The sequence below is a fragment of the Leucoraja erinacea genome, unplaced genomic scaffold, assembly GCF_028641065.1.
Source record: "Leucoraja erinacea ecotype New England unplaced genomic scaffold, Leri_hhj_1 Leri_354S, whole genome shotgun sequence".
Classification (NCBI taxonomy): domain Eukaryota; kingdom Metazoa; phylum Chordata; class Chondrichthyes; order Rajiformes; family Rajidae; genus Leucoraja; species Leucoraja erinaceus.
Genome location: NW_026576255.1, coordinates 15,001 through 35,793, shown reverse-complemented (window position 1 = coordinate 35,793; position 20,793 = coordinate 15,001). Strand labels below are relative to the sequence as shown.

The 20,793-nt window shown below is 51.8% G+C and overlaps 1 protein-coding gene across 1 annotated transcript in view; it reads left to right on the top strand.

Annotated features, from left to right (window-relative positions):
* The window catches only part of LOC129693581 (WD repeat-containing protein 26-like), a 93,681-nt gene that overhangs the window by 72,809 nt on the left and 79 nt on the right, over positions 1-20,793 (top strand). Inside the window, exons 9-14 of the mRNA XM_055630380.1 lie at positions 3,405-3,524; positions 4,793-4,938; positions 7,513-7,591; positions 15,873-16,002; positions 19,233-19,418; positions 20,658-20,793. The exon at positions 20,658-20,793 is cut by the window's right edge and continues 79 nt beyond it. Coding sequence (XP_055486355.1) covers positions 3,405-3,524; positions 4,793-4,938; positions 7,513-7,591; positions 15,873-16,002; positions 19,233-19,418; positions 20,658-20,701 — 705 coding nt within the window. The 3' untranslated portion in view covers positions 20,702-20,793. The remainder of the gene's footprint in view (positions 1-3,404; positions 3,525-4,792; positions 4,939-7,512; positions 7,592-15,872; positions 16,003-19,232; positions 19,419-20,657) is intronic.

The window sequence follows — 20,793 nt, the reverse complement described above, 5'->3', positions numbered from 1 at the left end:
TGGTGAAAACTGCCCAACGCATCACCGGTTCCTCGCTCCCCTCCATTGAGTCTGTCCAAAGCAAGCGTTGTCTGCGGAGGGCGCTCAGCATCGCCAAGGACTGCTCTCACCCCAACCATGGACTGTTTACCCTCCTCCCATCCGGGAGGCGCTACAGGTCTCTCCGTTGCCGAACCAGCAGGTCGAGGAACAGCTTCTTCCCGGCGGCTGTCACTCTACTCAACAACGTACCTCGGTGACTGCCAATCACCACCCCCCCCCCGGACACTTATTATTATTTATTCAAATCGTTTGCTATGTCGCTCTTCCAGGGAGATGCTAAATGCATTTCGTTGTCTCTGTACTGTACACTGACAATATAAACCATATAACAATTACAGCACGGAAACAGGCCATCTCAACCCTTCTAGTCCGTGCCGAACACATAATCTCCCCTAGTCCCATATACCTGCGCTCAGACCATAACCCTCCATTCCCTTCCCATCCATATAACTATCCAATTTATTTTTAAATTATAAAAACGAACCTGCCTCCACCACCTTCACTGGAAGCTCATTCCACACAGCTACCACTCTCTGAGTAAAGAAGTTCCCCCTCATGTTACCCCTAAACTTCAGTCCCTTAATTCTCATGTCATGTTCCCTTGTTTGAATCTTCCCTACTCTCAGTGGGAAAAGCTTCCACAATGACAATTAAAATTGAATCTGAATCTGAATCTGAATCTGAATGGAGAGAGAGGGAAAGCAGAGAAGTTAGAGGTCAATGTTCATACCGCTGGGGTGTAAGATGCCCAGGCGAAATATGGGGGCGCCGTTCCTCCAATTTGCGCGGCGGGTTTAGGCGGGCTGAGCGAAGGTGTTCAGCGAAACGATCGCCGAGCCTGCGCTTGGTCCCGCCGATATACCGGACGGAATCCACACCTGGAACCGCGGATACAGTAGATGAGGTCGGGGGAGGTGCAAGGTGCAAACGGTCAACCTCGGCCTAGTCTAACCTCGTCACCCCGTTCCTTCTCTCCGGAGACGCTGCCCGTCCCGCTGGGTTACTCCAGCATTTTGTGGCGAGCTTTGATTGAAACCAGTATCCGCCGTTCCTTCCTGCACCCGACTGAGCTGACGGTGCAGTCTCACCTCAGCATGCTGTGAGCAATGGTGGCGTTTTACCTGGTCAATAGACAATAGACAATAGGTGCAGGAGTAGAGGCCATTCGGCCCTTCGAGCCTGCACCATTCGCCATTCAATATGATAGAAACATAGAAATTAGGTGCAGGAGTAGGCCATTCGGCCCCTCGAGCCTGCATCATTCGCCATTCAATATGATAGAAACATAGAAATTAGGTGCAGGAGTAGGCCATTCGGCCCTGCGAGCCTGCACCATTCGCCATTCAATATGATCATGGCTGATCATCCAACTCAGTATCCCGTACCTGCCTTCTCTCGCCCCTCTTGCCAACAGCTCCAGGGCATTCAGGGCCTGACTTCTTGCAGAACAGCGCAGCCTGCAGCCCACAATTAGTACGGGCGTCAGGGGTTAGAAACATAGAAAACAGGTGCAGGAGGAGGCCATTCGGCCCTTCGAGCCAACACCGCCATTCATGTCCCCCTATCAATAACCCGTGCTTGCCTTCTCCCCATATCCCTTGATTCCACTAGCCCCTAGAGCTCTATCTAACTCTCTCTTAAATCCATCTAGTGACTTGGCCTCCACTGCCCTCTGTGGTAGGGAATTCCACACATTCACACAACTCTCTGGATTATGGAGTTATGGGGAGAAGGCAGGAAAATGGAGTTAGGGGGGAGAGATCGAGCAGGCATGATTGAATGGCAGAGTAGACTTAGTCACAAGAGTGATACATTGTGGTGACAGGCCCAACTTGCCCGCACTGCCCAACATGTCCCAGCTACACTAGTCCCACCTGCCTGCTCTTGGCCCATATCCTGCCAAACCTGTCCTAATTGTCTCTTAAACATTGGGATAGTCCCAGCCTCAACTATCTCCTCCGGCAGCTGGTTCCATACACCCCACCACCCCCTGCGTGAAAAAGCTACCCGTCAGATTCCTTTCCAATCTTTCCCCCTTCACCTTGAACCCTCTGGCCCTCGATTCCCCCACTCTGGGCAAGTGACTCTGTGCATCTACCCAATCTATTCCTCTCATGGCTCATGACTTGATGGGCCGAATGGCCTAATACTACTCCTATTCCTTGTGGCCTTCCTTATGACCAAGATACCAAGTTAAACTACTCTCAGTCTGCCTGCTCTTGATCCACGTCCCCCCCCATTCCCTACATATCCATGTTCAAAAGAAAAGAATAGAACCGTTTCTTTATTGTCATTGTAACATGAACCATGTACAACGAAATTTAAAAATGTCAGCCAGTCAGTGCACCATTCAAACATTTCTAAAAGCTAACGATACATACAAGGTAAAATATTAAAAGATAAACAACTAAATAAATATCACGAAAATAGCACGCATAAACACCCAACCCTCCATCCTTCTGTCGATTTCACAGTGTACCACAGTCCCTTAGTCTGTATCGCCCCTGCGTTCCTTGGCGGCTACATTTAGTGCCTTTATAGCAGTGGGGTAAAAACTGTTTTTTAGTCTGTTCGTCCTTGTCCTTGTAGATCTGTACCGTCTGCCTGACGGCAACAGTTCAAACAGGGAGTGTCCGGGGTGGGAAATGTCCTTTATGATACTCTGGGTTTTTTTGGTGCAGCGGGAACTGTGTAAGTCCTCCAAGGTAAGGAGAGGGCAGCCGACAATCCTCTGGACGTTGTCAATGGCCCTCTGGAGCGCTTTCCTCTGAGCCGCTGTGCAGCTGGTGTACCACACGCATACACAGTATGTTAGTATGCTCTCAATGGAGCACCGATAAAAGGACAGCAGCAGTCTCTGAGTGATGTTGTTCTTCCTGAGCACCCTCAGGAAGTGCAGTCTCTGCTGGACCTTTTTCAGCAGCGCAGAGGTGTTCACGCTCCACGTCAAGTCCTCCTCAATATGGATTCCCAGGAAGCGGAAATCCACCACTGGTTCCTATCCAAAAGGTCGACCTTCCTTCGGACTGAACGCGTTTCGGGTCGAGACCCTTCTTCAGCCTGAGGAAGGGTCTCGACCTGAAACGTCACCCGTTCCTTCGCTCCAGAGGTGCTGCCGCCTGTCCCGCTGAGTTACTCCAGCTTTTTGTGCCTACAAATTAGATTGGATTGGCTGTGGTTTCTCGGACGGCATGGACCAGTTGGGCCGAAGGGCCTGTCTCTGTGCCGTCTGCCCGGGGCTGTGTTTGCGTGCTGCCTGTGCCCTGGGGCGGGACGGTTGGGGAGGGGGGGAGGGGGGGAGTCCTGACGTCGTCGAGCCAGCCCGATGCCTGACACCCCCCCTCTCCTCCTCCCCACCGCAGACAGGCGAGCTGAGGACCAAGATGAGCCAGTCGCACGAAGACAGCCTGACCTGCGCCGCATGGAACCCCGACGGCAAGCGCTTCGTCACCGGCGGCCAGAGGGGGCAGTTCTACCAGTGTGTGAGTACCCTTGCCCTGGGTGGGGGGGAGGGGAGGGGGGGGGGGGGGAGAGGAGGACAGTGGTGGGTGGGGGGGGGTGTGTGAGTACCCTTGCCCTGGGGGTGTGGGGGAGGGGAGGGGGAGGGGGGTGGGATAAGGAGATGTAGAGACTGTTCTACCAGTGTGTGAGTACTGATCCCACTGCAGTGAGGTGAGGGAGAAGGGGGGAGGGTGATGAAGGAGGTGTAGGGGGCAGTTGTACCCGTGTGTGTGTGTGTGTGTATATATATGTGTGTGTGTGTATGCATGTGTATGTGTGTGTATATGTATGTGTGTGTGTGTGTGTGTGTGTGTGTGTGTGTGTGTGTGTGTGTGTGTGTGTGTGTGTGTGTGTGTGTGTGTGTGTGTGTGTGTGTGTGTGTATATGTGTGTGTGTGTGTGTGTGTGTGTGTGTATATGTGTGTGTGCGTGTGTGTGTGTGTGAGTATGTGTGTGTGTGTGTGTGCGTATGTGTTTGTGTGTGTGTATATGTGCGTGTGTGTGTGTGTGTGTGAGTGTGTGTGTGCGCGTGTGTGTGCGTGTGTGTGCGTGCGTGTGTGTGTGTGCGTGCGCGCGTGTGTGTGTGTGTGTGTGTGTGTGTGTGTATCGACCCCTTGGTGCGGGAGGTGGAGGAGAGAGAAGTGCAGTTGTACCAGTGTGTGGGTGAACCGACCTTGGGGGTAGGAGGGGAGAAGGGGGGGGGGGGGTGTGCAGGCTAGTGTATCCGTGTGTACCAACTCCTTGGCTGCGGGAGGGGAGGGGTTGGTACACTCACAATGTCACACTCACACTGTTGCACTAGCACCGTTGTGCTGTCACACTCACCGTCTCACACTGTCAAACTGTCACACACACACTATCACACTCATACAATCGCACTGTCCCAGTCACACACACACACACACACTGGCACTGTCAGTTTCACACTGTCTCACACGTGCTCACACTCGCACTGTCTCCTCACACTCATACTCATACAATCGCGCTGTCCCAGTCACACACACACACACACCCACTGGCACTGTCAGTTTCACACTTGTCTCACACACGCTGCTCACACTCACACTGTCTCATGCAGTCACTCACACACTCGCACTGTGCCACACTCACTGTCACACTCACACAGGCCAGGGGCGTCTCTAGTGAGCTGGGGCCAGTGCTGGGCTGTGAGGGGAGGGGGGGTGGGTGGGTGGGATCCGTGCCATCGCTGACACTGACCGCAGCCCCCCCCCCCCCCCCCCCGCGCCCAGGACCTGGACGGCAACGTGCTGGACTCGTGGGAGGGCGTACGCGTGCAATGCCTCTGGTGCCTCAACGACGGCAAGACCATCCTCGCCTCCGACACCCACCAGCGGATACGAGGCTACAACTTCGAGGAGCTCACCGACCGCAACATGTGAGTGAGGGGGCTGTGCCCGTCTCAGTCTCCCCAGAGTCACCGCAGAAACTCTTCCCCCCCCCCCCCCCCCCCCCCCCGGCAAATGCCAAAGCACTTTCTGCGATGCTAAATGGCGGTGGGGTACAGTGCCAGAGACCCGCGTTCGATCCAGACCACGGATGCTGTCTGTACGGAGTTTGCACGTTCTCCTCCCGTGACCTGCGTGGGTTTTCTCCGGGCGCTCAGGTTCCCTCCCACGCTCCAAAGACGTGCGGCTGTAGGTTAATTGGCTTGGCGTAAATTATAAGGTGTGCGATTGAAGGCACTGTACTGCCCCTTTGGGACATTGTCCCGAGTATGTGTAGGATAGTGCTAGTATACAGGGTGATGGCTGGCCGGTTCGGGCTCGGTGGGCCGAAGGGCCTGTTTCCGCACTGTATCTCTAAAGCCTAAAGCAGACAGAGAGCTGTGGCTTCGGAAGTGCCGTAGATAGCTGGAGTAACTCAGCGGGACAGGCAGCATCTCTGGAGAGAAGGATCGGGTGACGTTTCTGGTCGAGACCCCTCTTCAGAGATGTTGCCTGTTTCGCTGAGTTACTCCAGCTTTTTGTGTCTATCTTTGGCCTTGTAGGTTAATTGGCCTCTGATAGAAACATTTCAAAATCTTAAGGGATTGGACGGGCTAGATGCAGGAAAAATGTCCTCGGTGTTGGGGGAGTCCAGAACCAGGGGTCACACAGTTTAAGAATAAGGACTGAGATGAGGAAAAACTCTTTCACCCAGAGAGTTGTGAATCTGCGGAATTCTCTGCCACAGAAGGCCAATAAGGGACTGAAGTTTAGGGGTAACATGAGGGGGAACTTCTTTACTCAGAGAGTGGTGGCTGTGTGGAATGAGCTTCCAGTGAAGGTGGTGGAGGCAGGTTTGTTTTTATCATTTAAAAATGAATTGGATAGTTATATGGACGGGAAGGGAATGGAAGGTTATGGTCTGAGCGCAGGTATATGGGACTAGGGGAGAATATGTGTTCGGCACGGACTAGAAGGGTCGAGATGGCCTGTTTCTGTGCTGTAATTGTTATATGGTTATATGGTTAATTCACTGGATGTTTTCAAGATTTAGATTTGGCTCTTAGGGCTAATGGAATCAAGGGATATGGGGAGAAAGCAGGAACGGGGTACTGATTGTGGATGATCCGCCGTGATCATATTGAATGGTGGTGTTGGCTCGAAGGGCCGAATGGCCTACTCCAGCACCTATTGTCTATGTTTCTACGTTCTCCCTGCGACCATGTGGGATTTCTCTGGGCGTGGCGGTTTCCTCCCACATCCCAACGGTTGTGTCGGAAGGAACTGCAGGTGCCGGTTATAACCGAAGATCGACAGAAAACGCTGGAGTAACTCAGCGGGGCAGGCAGCGTCTCTGGAGAGAAGGAACGGGTGACGTTTCGGGTCGAGACCCGTCGTCAGATGGAATGGGTCTGAAGAAGGGTCTCTTGTTCTTGCGTGTGGCATGAACAGCCTAAAGTTGCAGGACAACTTGTTCTATTTGATTGGGCACGCCAGGTTGATTGCATTCGTTGAAACGGTGAAGGTTGCAATGTCCCACCCCAAGAAGTGTCTCCACCTGGTGTCACCCATTCAGACCCTTCCTCAGACTGAACGCGTTTCGGGTCGAGACCCTTCATGCCAATCATAGAAACATAGAAAATAGGTGCAGGAGTAGGCCATTCGGCCCTTCGAGCCCGCACCGCCATTCAATATGATCATGGCTGATCATCCAACCAGTGCCGGATTTAGGTGAAGAGCTGTTCCACTTGTGAGGCCCCCAACGGCTGGACAGCCATGGCGGCCAAATCTCCCACAATTCAAAGGGAGGGAGAAAGTGCCCAGCGCCGACCAGTTGCCGTTGCAGTGGGCATATGCAAGGCGGCCTGACCTGCCGTGCCGGCGGATGAGGAGCGAGCGGAGCCCGGTGGCCCGGACACGGATAACGGGGGGAGATGGAGAGAGAGAGATAGAGAGAGGGGCCGCCCAGAGTTGAACGGTAGGCGTTCTGCCTTGGCCGGATGCCCCCCTCGACCTCGAGGCCCATCAATTTTTTCGGGGGCCCCCCTAGAAAGTGGGGGCCCTAAGCTATAGCTTGTTTAGCTTATACGTAAATCCGACACTGCATCCAACTCAGTATCCCATCCCTGCCTTCTCTCCATACCTCCTGATCCCTATAGCCACAAGGGCCACATCTAACTCCCTCTTAAATATAGCCAATGAACTGTGTGGCCTCGACAACCTTCTGTGGCAGAGAGTTCCACAGATTCACCACTCTCTATCTAGTTTTATCGGCACAAAACACTGGAGTAACACAGCGGGACGGGCAGCAGCATCTCTGGAGAGAAGGAATGGGTGACGTTTGGGGTCGAGACCCTTCCTCAGTCTGAAGAAGAGTCTCGACCCGAAACGTCACCCATTCCTCCTTCTCTCCAGAGATGCTGCCCGTCCCGCTGAGTTACTCCAGCTGTTACGGGGGGGGAGATACGAGAGTCTGGCGAGCGGCCGACGGTCTCCGACACTTCACCCACCTGTTCTTCTTCCAGCGTGCAAGAGGACCACCCTATCATGTCGTTCACAGTTTCCAGAAACGGCCGGCTAGCCCTGCTCAACGTCGCAACGCAGGTGAGTTGTCTCCCAGCCCTCCACGTGTGCACATCTGCTTTCAATTTGTTTCTTCATTTATTGCCATCCTCCCTGCTTTGAGTTGCTTGCTTACCTATAGCCCTGTCCCACGGTACGAGTTCATTACAAGAGCTCTCCCAAGTATAAAATCAAATCAAACTCCTGGTAAGCACGGAGAATGAACGTAGCGGGTACGTTGGAGCTCGGGGACGTCTCTTAGCGCTAACGGCAGGTACTGGGTGAGTGGGCAAATGTTTGGCAGATGCAGTATAATGTGGATAAATGTGAGGTTATCCATTTTGGTGGCAAAAACGGGAAAGCAGACTATTATCTAAATGGTGGCCGATTGGGAAAGGGGGAGATGCAGCGAGACCTGGGTGTCATGGTACACCAGTCATTGAAGGTAGGCATGCAGGTGCAGCAGGCAGTAAAGAAAGCGAATGGTATGTTAGCTTTCATTGCAAAAGGATTTGAGTATAGGAGCAGGAGAGGTTCTACTGCAGTTGTACAGGGTCTTGGTGAGACCACACCTGGAGTATTGCGTGCAGTTTTGGTCTCCAAATCTGAGGAAGGATATTATTGCCATAGAGGGAGTGCAGAGAAGGTTCACCAGACTGATTCCTGGGATGTCAGGCCTGTCTTATGAAGAAAGACTGGATAGACTTGGTTTATACTCTCTAGAATTTAGGAGATTGAGAGGGGATCTTATAGAAACTTACAAAATTCTTAAGAGGTTGGACAGGCTAGATGCAGGAAGATTGTTCCCGATGTTGGGGAAATCCAGGACAAGGGGGTCACAGCTTAAGGATAAGGGGGAAATCCTTTAAAACCAAGATGAGAAGAACTTTTTTCACACAGAGAGTGGTGAATCTCTGGAACTCTCTGCCACAGAGGGTAGTTGAGGCCAGTTCATTGGCTATATTTAAGAGGGAGTTAGATGTAGCCCTTGTGGCTAAGGGGATCAGGGGGGTATGGAGAGAAGGCAGGTACGGGATACTGAGTTGGATGATCAGCCATGATCATATTGAATGGTGGTGCAGGCTCGAAGGGCCGAATGGCCTACTCCTGCACCTAAATTCTATGTTTCTGTGTTACTCGGGAAGACTCGCTAACGGCAGGTAAGCTCGGGAAGATTTTTCTACATGTTGAAAAATGTCCACGAGAGCCCCAAGTACCGATGAGTGGCCATTACCGTAAATCTCCGAGTTCGAATCAAGCCAAACACGGGAGAGCTCTTGGAATGAACTCCTACCCTGGGACAATGATTTTACTGCCTATTATGCCTCCTGAAGGACAGCAACAAAGGTCCTCCACTCCTGTAGTAGCCAGTTGATTCCTTCAGTTTCAAACAAAAAACATATAAGATTGTTACGGGTTTGGACACGCTAGAGGCAGGAAACATGTTCCCGATGTTGGGGGAGTCCAGAACCAGAGGCCACAGTTTAAGAATAAGGGGTTAGCCATTTAGAACGGAGAGGAGGAAACACTTTTTCTCACAGAGAGTTGTGAGTCTGTGGAATTCTCTGCCTCAGAGGGCGGTGGTGGCCGGTTCTCTGGATGCTTTCAAGAGAGAGCTAGATAGGGCTCTTAAAGATAGCGGAGTCAGGGGATATGGGGAGAAGGCAGGAACGGGGTACTGATGGGGGATGATCACATTGAATGGTGGTGCTGGCTCGAAGGGTCGAATGGCCTACTCCTGCACCTATTGTGTATTGTCTATTGTCTAATTCTTACAAAATTCTTAAGGGGTTGGACAGGCTAGATGCAGGAGGATTGTTCCCGATGTTGGGGAAGTCCAAGACAAGGGGTCACAGCTTAAGGATAAGGGGGAAATCCTTTAAAACTGAGATGAGAAGAACATTTTTCACACAGAGAGTGGTGAATCTCTGGAACTCTCTGCCACAGAAGGTAGTTGAGACCAGTTCATTGGCTATATTTAAGAGGGAGTTAGATGTGGCCCTTGTGGCTAAGGGGATCAGAGGGTATGGAGTGAAGGCAGGTACGGGATACTGAGTTGGATGATCAGCCATGATCATATTGAATGGCGGTGCAGGCTCGAAGGGCCGAATGGCCTACTCCTGCACCTAATTTCTATGTTTCTAATGGGGTTGAGAGGGAAAGTCAGATTGGCCATGACTGAATGGGGGAGTAGACTTGATGGGCCGAATGGCCTGATTCTGCTCCTACTCTAATGAATATAGAACAGTTGCACTAAACGTTATTCCCTTTATCATGTATCTGTACACTGTTGAAGGCTCGATTGTAAACATCCAGGGCATTCAGAAAGTATTCACACCCTTCACTTTCCCCCACATTTTGTTACGTTACAGCCTTATTCTAAAATGGATTAAATTCATTTTATGTCACCATAATCTACACACAATACCTCATAATAAAAAAGCAAAAAACAGGTGTTTAGACATTTTTGCAGAGTAATTAAAAAGAAATAACTGAAATATCACATTTACATAAGTATTCAGACCCGTTACTCAGTACTTTGTTGAGGCACCTTTAGCAGTGATTACAGCCTCAAGTCTTCTTGGGTATGATGCTACAAGCTTGGCACACCTGTATTTGGGGAATTTCTCCCATTCTTCTCTGCAGATCCTGTCAAGCTCTGTCAGGTTGGATGGGGAGCGTCGATGCGCAGCTATTTTCAGGTCCCTCCAGATATGTTCGACCGGGTTCAAGTCCGGGCTCTGGCTGGGCCACTCAAGGACATTCACAGACTTGTCACAAAGCCACTCCTGCGTTGTCTTGGCTGTGTGCTTAGGGTCGTTGTCCCTGTTGGAAGGTGAACCTCCGCCCCAGTCTGAGGTCCTGGTTTTCATCAAGGACCTCTCTGTACTTTGCTCCGTTCATCTTTCCCTCGATCCTGACTAGTCTCCCAGTTCCTGCCGCTGAAAAACATCCCCACAGCACGATGCTGCCACCACCATCCTTCACCGTAGGTATGGTATTGGCCAGGTGATGAGCGGGGCCTGGTTTCCTCCAGACGTGACGCTTGGCATTCAGGCCAAAGAGTTCAATCTCGGTTTCATCAGACCAGGGAATCCTGTTTCTCATGGTCTGTGAGTCCTTTAGATGCCTTTTGGCAAACTCCAAGCGGGCTGTCATGTGCCTTTAACTGAGGAGTGGCTTCCGTCTGGAATTACAGGCCCACATTATAACCATATAACAATTACACGGAAACAGGCCATCTTGACCCTTCTAGTCCGTGCCGAACACATAATCTCCCCTAGTCCCATATACCTGCGCTCAGACCATAACCCTCCATTCCCTTCCCATCCATATAACTATCCAATTTATTTTTAAATGATAAAAACGAACCTGCCTCCACCACTTCCACTGGAAGCTCATTCCACACAGCTACCACTCTCTGAGTAAAGAAGTTCCCCCTTTACCCCGAAACTTCAGTCCCTTAATTCTCAAGTCATGTCCCCTTGTTTGAATCTTCCCTACTCTCAGTGGGAAAAGCTTTTCCACGTCAACTCTGTCTATCCCTCTCATCATTTTAAAAACCTCTATCAAGTCCCCCCTTAACCTTCTGCGCTCCAAAGAATAAAGCCCTAACTTGTTCAACCTCTCTCTGTAACTTAGTTGCTGAAACCCAGGCAACATTCTAGTACATTGACCAACATGTCCCATCTACACTAGTCCCAGCTGCCTGCATTTGGCCCATATCCCTCTAAACCTATCCTGTCCATGTACCTGTCTTAAGTGTTTAATTATTTCTTAAACGTTGCAATAGTCCCAGACCTCCAGTAGCTCGTTCCATACACCCACCACCCTTTACATGAAACAGCTACCCCCACCCCCCCGAAGGACCCAGCCTGCTCTACCTCTCCCTGTAGCTCAGGCCCTCTAGTCCTGGCAGCATCCTCATAAATCTCCTCAGCACCACTTGACAACATCTTTCCTATAACACGGTGCCCAGAACTGAACCCAATTCCCTTGGTTCTTGGTTCTTGGTTTCTTGGTCCTCCAAAATATTCCAAATGGACTTTAAACTGGAGGTGGTGAAGGGAGGGCTTAAGCCAGAATGGGTTATTGGGGGGAAGGAAGAGCTACTTTAAATGTAGTTGCATCTGGTTGGGTGACTATAGTTGGGTGGAGATTATTCCTGCTTTAATTGTGCGAGGGAAGAACGAATTGCTGTCTTTGTAGCTGGGATCACAAATTGGATCGAATGCCCTCGTCTGCTCCTAATTGGTTTGGGTTTGGTGTAGGTCTTGTAGTCTATGTCGAGCTGACCATTTAACATTAACAGGTCAAACGGTGAGCTTCACGTGTGTCTGTCTTGGAGAGGGTTCCTTCCACCCCAGAGAATTCAGAAGTTTGGTGACACTCTCATAGGTGTTAGTAACAAATCGAGCTGCCTGTCTTTGGACACGTTCGATGGAAGGAATGTTTTTATTTGTGTATGGGTCCCATGCTGCAACTGCATAGTCCAAATGAGGTCTAACGAGGGTGAAGTATAGCTTCCCCTTGACAGAAGTTGGACAATGATGAAAGTTGGGCCTCAGGATGTCGGCCAACTTGTTCTCTTTGATCTTATTTTATTTTGCACGCCGGGTTGATTGCATTTTTTATGGGACCACATGAAGGTTGCAATCTCCCACCCCCACTGCCCTCTGTGGCAGAGAATTCCACAAATTCACAACTCTCTGGGTGAAAACCTTTTATCTCATCTCAGATTTAAATAGCCTCCCCTTTATCTTTGACTGTGACACCCTGGTTCAGGACTCCCCGATCATTGGGAACATTTTTCCTGTATCTACTTATATAATTTTATACGTTTCTGTAAGATTCCCTTCCAAACTTCGAAATTCTAGTGAATACACGCCCGTTCTTTCCAACCTTTCCTCATATGACAGTCCCGCCATCCCGGGGATTAACCTGGTGAACCTACGCTGCACTGCCTCAATAGCAAGGATGTCCTTCCTCAAATGAGGGGATCAAAACTGCACACAATACTCCAGGTGTGGTCTCACCAGGGCCCTGTACAACTGCAGAAGGACCTATACTCAAATCCTCTCGTTATGACGGCCAATTCACTTGCTGGGCGATCGTTTCGCCGAACACCTCCGCTCGTACGCAAGAACCTACCTGACCTCCCGGTGGCTCAGCACTTCAACTCCCCCTCCCATTCCTAATCCGACCTCTCTGTCCTGGGTCTCCTCCATGGCCAGAGTGAGCAACACCGGAAATTGGAGGAACAGCACCTCATATTGTAAAGTGTCCTTGAGACTCTTGAAAGGCGGCCATAAATAAAATTTATTATTATTATTATTATATTCCGCTTGGGTAGTCTGCATCCTGCGGGCATGAACATTGAATTCTCCCAATTTTGTTAGCCCTTGCTGTCTCCTCCCCTTCCTCAGCCCCCGGGCTCCTCCTCCTCCTTTTTCCTTTCCTTCTCCCCGCCACCCCCCATCAGTCTGAAGAAGGGTTTCGGCCCGAAACGTCGCCTATTTCCTTCGCTCCATAGATGCTGCTGCACCCGCTGCGTCTCCAGCAGTTTTGTGTAGCTGCCATTCACTTTCTTCACTGCCTGCAGTACCTTAATGGCGTCTTAATGTTGCTGCCTAATGGCATCTTCCCTACGTCAGGATGACCAAAACTGTTCTCCGAGCGCGGCCTCACCAACATACAAACACTTTATTTCAGTCACGAGGTACAGTGAAAAGCTTTCTTGCTGCATGCTATCCAGTCAGCGGAAAGACTATATGGAACATCGAGCCTCGAGAGTGTTTTATTGTCATCTGTCCCGAAACGAAACAATGAAATTCCTACTTGCTGCAGCACGTGAATATGTGTAGGAGGGAACTGCAGATGCTGGTTTAAATCGAAGGTAGACACAAAATGCCGGAGTAACTCAGCGGGACAGGCAGCATCTCTTCAAAGGTTCAAAGGTTATTTTATTGGTGACATACACCTAGGTGTAGTGAAATGCTTCTTGCCAATGCAGCACATAAAGAAAGAACACAAACATTTTACAGTAATAAAGACATTTAAACATAAAAACATCCCCCCCCCTCCCCCACAATGGTTCATATTATGAGAGAAGGCACAAAGTCCAGTCCCCATCCCGTGTCCACCCATAGTCGGGCCTAGTGAGGCCTCCACAGTTGCCTTTACGGAGGCCCGATGTTCCAGGCCGTTCTCGCTGGATGATGGCGCCCACACTAGGGACACCTGGAACGGCCGCTTCCCTTAGCGGAGACCGAGGCTTCCGAAGCCAACAAGGCCGCCCGCGCCGGATGGAGCTCCGCCACTCTCGGCGAGAGACCCCAGGCTCCCGGTGTGAAGTTCAGCGCAGCTGGCCGCTCCACAGACCCTCAGCTCCGCGATGTTTCATCGGAGGTATCCAGCTCCAGCGCGGCAACCCGGGCAAGGCATTGCCCGCGATAGCGCTGTGCCGCCGCTGCCGAAGCCGAGGTTCTGGGCGGTCCCCTCAGGAAACGCCGCTCCAGGCCCGCTGGTAGGCCTCGAGGACGGGTCAAAATTACAGCCCGGAGAAAAGCTGTCTCCGACCAGCTAGTGAAAAATAGTTTCCCCCTCCCCCACCCCCACATAAAAACGACTATCGCTCCAAAAAAACCCCACTAAAACTCACTAAAATTTAAACAAAGAGTGAAAAACTAACAGCTGCAGGCTGCAGGCAGCACATGCCACACAGGACGGCACCCCCTGGACTCCTTCTCTTGAGAGAAGGAACGGGTGACGTTTCGCGTCGAGACCCTTCTTCACACTCAGTCTGAACTCAGTTGACATAGGACTCTGTAAAACCCCATAATAAATAACAAGGTTCATTTAAAAACAAGACGATATAGTACAAAAAGAACGTCGACACAAAATGGTGGAGTAACTCACAGCGGGACAGGCAGCATCTGTGGGGAGAAGCAATTGGCAACGTTTCGGGTGACGACTGTACCTTCTTCCCGATGGCAGGGGTGAAATGAGAGCGTGGCCAGGAGTCGCTGCCTCACAAAATGGCAGCCAGCATCTGACGATGCTGGCTGCCATTTTGTGAGGCAGCGACTGCTGTAGATCCCTTCGATGGTGGGGAGGTCGGTACCCGCGATGGACCGGGCTGTGTTCACCGCTCTCTGCCATCTCCTTTGTTTGTGGGCGTTTGAGTTGCTGAACCAGGCGGCAATGCTGTCAATGTATGGGGGGATATGGGGAGAAGGCAGGTACAGGATACTGAGTTGGATGATCAGCCATGATCATATTGAATGGCGTTGCTGGCTCGAAGGGCCGAATGGCCTCTACTCCTGCGCCTATTGTCTATTGTCTATATGCTGTTTATAAACTCTGCAATCTGAGGGGTAACTTTTCCACACAGAGGGTGGTGGGTGTATGGAACGAGCTGCCAGAGGAGGTGGTTGAGGCTGGGACTATCCCAACATTTAAGAAACAGTTAGACAGGATAGATTTGTAGGGATAAGGACCAAACGCAGGCGGGTGGGACTTGTGGAGATACTAGTGGCCTCCCTGCCTCTAGTGGACACGCTAGATGCAGGAAGGACACGCTAGAGGCAGGAAGGACACGCTAGATGCAGGAAGGACATGCTAGATGCAGGAAGGACACGCTAGAGGCAGGAAGGACACGCTAGATGCAGGAAGAGACATGCTAGATGCAGGAAGGACACGCTAGAAGCAGGAAGGACACGCTAGATGCAGGAAGGACACGCTAGATGCAGGAAGGACACGCTAGAGGAAGGACACGCTAGAGGCAGGAAACATGTTCCCGATGTTGGGGGAGTCCAGAACCAGGGGCCACACACACAGTTTAAGAATAAGGAGTAAGCCATTTAGAACGGAGACGAGGAAACACTTTTTCTCACAGAGAGTGGTGAGTCTGTGGAATTCTCTGCCTCAGAGGGCGGTGGAGGCAGGTTCTCTGGATGCTTTCATGAGAGAGCTAGATAGGGCTCTTAAAAATAGAGGAGTCGGGGGATATGGGGAGAAGGCAGGAACGGGGTACTGATTGGGGATGATCAGCCGTGATCACGTTGAATGGCGGTGCTGGCTCGAAGGGCCGAATGGCCGACTCCTGCACCTAATGTCTATTGTCTATTGTCTGCAAGACATGCTGGCCGGTGAGGGCAAGTTGGGCCGAAGGGCCTGTTTCCACGCTGCATCGCTGAGAGTCGGGGGGGGGAGAGGGAAACGAGTGGTGGTGTCAGGACGGCTGTGTAGCTGGTGCGTGGGGAAGGTCCCAGCTCCAAGACTCAACCACTGAGTGTGTCTTTGTGTTTGTGCTACTCTGCAGGGTGTCCACCTGTGGGATCTGCAAGACCGTGTTTTACTGCAGAAATACCAGGGAGTCACCCAGGGCTTTTATACCATTCACTCCTGCCTCGGAGGGACAAGCGAGGATTTCATAGCCAGCGGCAGTGAAGGTGAGTTCACAAGTGATAGCCATTCGACCCACTGTCGAGTCCACTCCGCCATTCAAGCACGTCTGATCTATCTCTGCCTCCTAACCCCATCTTCCTGCCTTCTCTGGCAATGCCCTATTTACAAACCATGGGTTTAGTTTATGCCATTGTTGAACCTTTTATGTATTAAACTTTGGAGTTTACTTGGCTGATGTGTAAACAATTTGAGCAATGTATATAATTTAATTCTCCACAGCCCTCTTTGTCCCGCTGAGTTACTCCAGCATTTTGTGTCTGCTTATCAAGAATGTATCCATCTATGCTTTAAAAATATCCACAGGCCCTTCAGCCCATCCACATCCCTCCAAACCTATCCTATCTAACTGGCCTCCACAGACCTATGTTCCACAGATTCACCAACCTCTGACTAAAGAAGTTCCTCCTCACCTCCTTTCTAAAAGAGCGCCCTTTAATTCTGAGGCTGTGACCTCTGGTCCTAGACTCTCCCACTAACAGATAACATATAACAATTACAGCACGGAAACAGGCCATCTCGGCCCTACAAGTCCGTGCCCAACAAAAATTTTTTCCCCTTAGTCCCACCTGCCTGCACTCAGACCATAACCCTCCATTCCCTTCTCATCCATATGCCTATCCAATTTATTTTTAAATGATACCAATGAACCTGCCTCCACCACTTCCACTGGAAGCTCATTCCACACCGCTACCACTCTCTGAGTAAAGAAGTTCCCCCTCATGTTACCCCTAAACTTCTGTCCCTTAATTCTCAAGTCATGTCCCCTTGTTTGAATCTTCTCTACTCTCAGTGGGAAAAGCTTGTCCACGTCAACTCCGTCTATCCCTCTCATCATTTTAAAAACCTCTATCAAGTCCCCCCTTAACCTTCTGCGCTCCAAAGAATAAAGCCTTAACTTGTTCAACCTCTCTCTGTAACTTAGTTGCTGAAACCCAGGCAACATTCTAGTAAATCTCCTCTGTACCCTCTCTATTTTGTTGACATCCTTCCTATAATTAGGCGACCAAAATTGTACACCATACTCCAGAATTGGCCTCACCAATGCCTTGTACAATTTTAACATTACCTCCCAACTTCTATACTCAATGCTCTGATTTATAAAGGCCAGCATACCAAAAGCTTTCTTTACCACCCTATCTACATGAGATTCCACTTTCAGGGAACTGTGCACAGTTATTCCCAGATTCCTTTCTAAAAGAGCGTCCTTTAATTCTGAGGCTGTGACCTCTGGTGCTAGACTCTCCCACTAGTGGAAACATCCTCTCCACATCCACTCTACCCAGGCCTTTCATTATTCTGTACGTTTCAATGAGGTCCCCCCCTCATTCTTCTAAACTCCAGCGAGTACAGGCCCGGTGCTGACAATTGCTCATCATACGCTAACCCCACTCATCTGATCTGTCTGGTGGGGGTTAAAAAAAGACAATGTTTAGTTTAGCTTTAGAGATACAGCGTGGAAACAGGCCCTTCGGCCCACCGTGTCCGTGTAGACCAGCGATCCCCATCCTACACACACACACTGGGGACAATTTACACATTTACACCGAGCCAATTAATCTACAAACCTGCACGTCTTTGGAGTGTGAAGATCTCGGAGAAAACCCAACGCAGGTCACGGGGAGAACGTGCAAACTCCGTCCAGACAGCACCCGTAGTCGGGATTGAACCCGGGTCTGTGGCGGCAACTCTACCGCTGGGCCACCGTCCCGCCGTTATATATCACCATAAACCAAAGCCCTAAGTCCCTGGTACAATCAAGGCAGCTCGTAGTTTGTGATTTAGTTGTGGTTTATAGTCTGATGGATGTTGAGAGGATGTTTCTCCAGAACCTGGCCGTGACACTTTTCAGGCTCTTCTGCAGTTGTACAGGGCCCTGGTGAGACCACACCTGGAGTATTGTGTGCCGTTTTGGTCCCCTAATTTGAGGAAGAACATTCCTGCTATTGATGGAGTGCAGCGTAGGTTCACCAGGTTAATTTTCCCGGGATGGCGGGACTGTCATATGCTGAGAGAATGGAGCAGCTGGGCTTGTACACTCTGGAGTTTAGAAGGATGAGAGGATATCTCATTGAAACATATAAGATTGTTAAGGGCTTGGACACACTAGAGGCAGGAAACATGTTCCCATGTTGGGGGAGTCCAGAACCAGGGGCCACACACACACACACACAGTTTAAGAATAAGGGGTAAGCCATTTAGAACGGAGACGAGGAAACACTTTGTCTCACACAGAGAGATTGATCCCTGGGATGGCCGGACTGTCATATGAGGAATGATTGAAAAGACTAGGGCTTGTATTCACTGCAGTTTAGAAGGATGAGGGGGGGGGGGATCTTATAGAAACATATAAAATTATAAAAGGACTGGACACGCTAGATGCAGGAAACATGTCCCCAATGTTGGGGGAGTCCAGAACCAGGGGCACACACACACACACACACAGTTTAAGAATAAGGGGTAAGCCATTTAGAACGGAGACGAGGAAACACTTTTTTTATCACAGAGAGCGGTGAGTCTGTGGAATTCTCTGCCTCAGAGGGCGGTGGAGGCCGGTTCTCTGGATGCTATCAGGAGAGAGCTGGATAGGGCTCTTAACAATAGCGGAGTCAGGGGAGAAGGCAGGAACGGGGTACTGATTGGGGGATGATCAGCCATGATCACATTGAGCTAGATTTTACATCTTTAAGGCTAACGGAATCAAGGGACATGGGGGAAGAAAGCAGGAACGGGGAACTGATTCTGGATGGTAGACAAAGGCGCTGGAGAAACTCAGCGGGTGCAGCAGCATCTACGGAACGAAGGAAAAAGGCGCGGTCGTCTTTCTTACAGTTTGGCTTTCTTCCCAACCAATTGTTCAAGCGCTTTTGATTGCAACATGCGCCTTAATTTAGTTCAACAAAGAAACTGACAAGTTACTAAAGAACCTGAAGAAACCTAAAGAAACCCCGGAAGGGTTTCGTCCCGAAATGTTGCCTATTTCCTTCGCTCCATAGATGCTGCTGCACCCGCTGAGTTTCTCCAGCACTTTTGTCTACCTTCGATTTTCCACCATCCCTTCTGATTCTGGATGGTCACGTTGAATGGCGGTGCTGTCTGGAAGGGCCGAATGTCCTCCTCCTGCACCTATTTTTCTGTTTCATGTTGGTCTCCCCCCCCCCCCCCCCCCCCCCCCGCCAAGCCCTCAGAGGTGATCTGCTTTCCCCGTGTGTTGCAGACCACAAAGTGTACATCTGGCACAGAAAGAGTGAGCTGCCCGTGGCTGAGCTGACGGGCCACACGCGTACAGTCAACTGTGTCAGCTGGAACCCACAGATCCCCTCCATGCTGGCCAGCGCCTCTGATGATGGGACCGTGCGCATCTGGGGGCCTGCACCCAGCCTCGACACAGACGACCCAGACGGTGAGAAACCCTCCCCCCCCCCCCCCCCCCACAGCACTGAACAACCCCACTCCCTGTAGCCTCACCCCTCACTCTCTCCCCCCCCTCTCTCAACCCCCTCTCTCCCCCTCTCTCTCTCAAACCCCTCTCTCCCTCAACCCCCTCTCTCTCAACCCCCCTCTCTCTCCCCTCTCTCAAACCCCCTCTCTCTCACCCCTCACTCTCCCCCCTCTCACTCTCCTCTCTCTCTCCTCCTCTCTCCCCTCACTCCCCCACTCTCCCCCCCTCTCACTCTCTCCACTCTCTTTCAACCCCCCTCTCTCTCAACCCCCCCCCCTCTCAACCCCCCCTCTCTCTCACCCCCCCCCCTCTCTCTCTCCCCTCTCTCAACCCCCCTCTCTCTCCCAACCCCCCCTCTCTCTCTCAACCCCCTCTCTCTCAACCCCCCTCTCTCTCAACCCCCCCCTCTCCCAACCCCCCCTCTCCCAACCCCCCCTCTCCCAACCCCCCCTCTCCCAACCCCCCCCCTCTCCCTCACCCCCCACCCCTCTCCCTCAAACCCCTCTCTCTCTCAACCCCCCCCTCTCTCCCAACCCCCTCTCTCTCAAACCCCCCCTCTCCCTCAAACCCCCCTCTCTCCCAACCCCCTCACTCTCTCTCTCCCCCTCTCACCCCCCCCTCTCACCCCCCCCCCTCACTCCCTCTCTCCCCTCTCTCACCCCTCCCCCACCTCTCTCTCACCCCCCCTCTCCCCTCTCTTTCAACTCCCCTCTCACTCCCCCCCCTCTCTCTCAACCCCCTATATCTCTCACACCCCCCCTCACCCTCACTGTTTACCCCCTCTCTCCCTATCTCTCTCCCCCCCTCACCCCCTCTCTCTCCGCTCTCACTCCCCCTCTCTTTCAACCCCCTCTCTTTCTTCACCCCCTCACCCCCTCTCACTCTCCCCTCTCTCTCAACCCCCTCACTCCTCTCTCTCCCCCTCCTCACTCCCCCCCCACTCTCTCCCCCCCCCTCTCACTCTCACCCCCCCACCGTCCTCTCACCCCCTCTCCCTCTCACTCCCCTCACTCCCCTCCCTATCTCTCTCACTCCCCCGTCATCCCCCTCTCTCTCCTCCTCTCTCTCTCTTCCCCCTCCCTCTCTCTCCTCTCTCCCCCCCCATCCCCTCCCCATCCCTCACCCCACCCCCCCCTCTCTCCCCCCCCTCCTCTCCCTCTCCATCTCCCCGTGGCCTGACTTTTCTGTCTCCCCCTGCAGGGTGCAGCAGCAGCAGCAGCAGCAACAGCGTGGCGGACAGCTGACGCCCGGCACGGCTGTCCCGGTAACGTTCTTGCCGCGGGGGGAGCTGGGCGGCATCGGTGCCCCCTGGAGCCGGAGACGCCCCCCCCCCCCC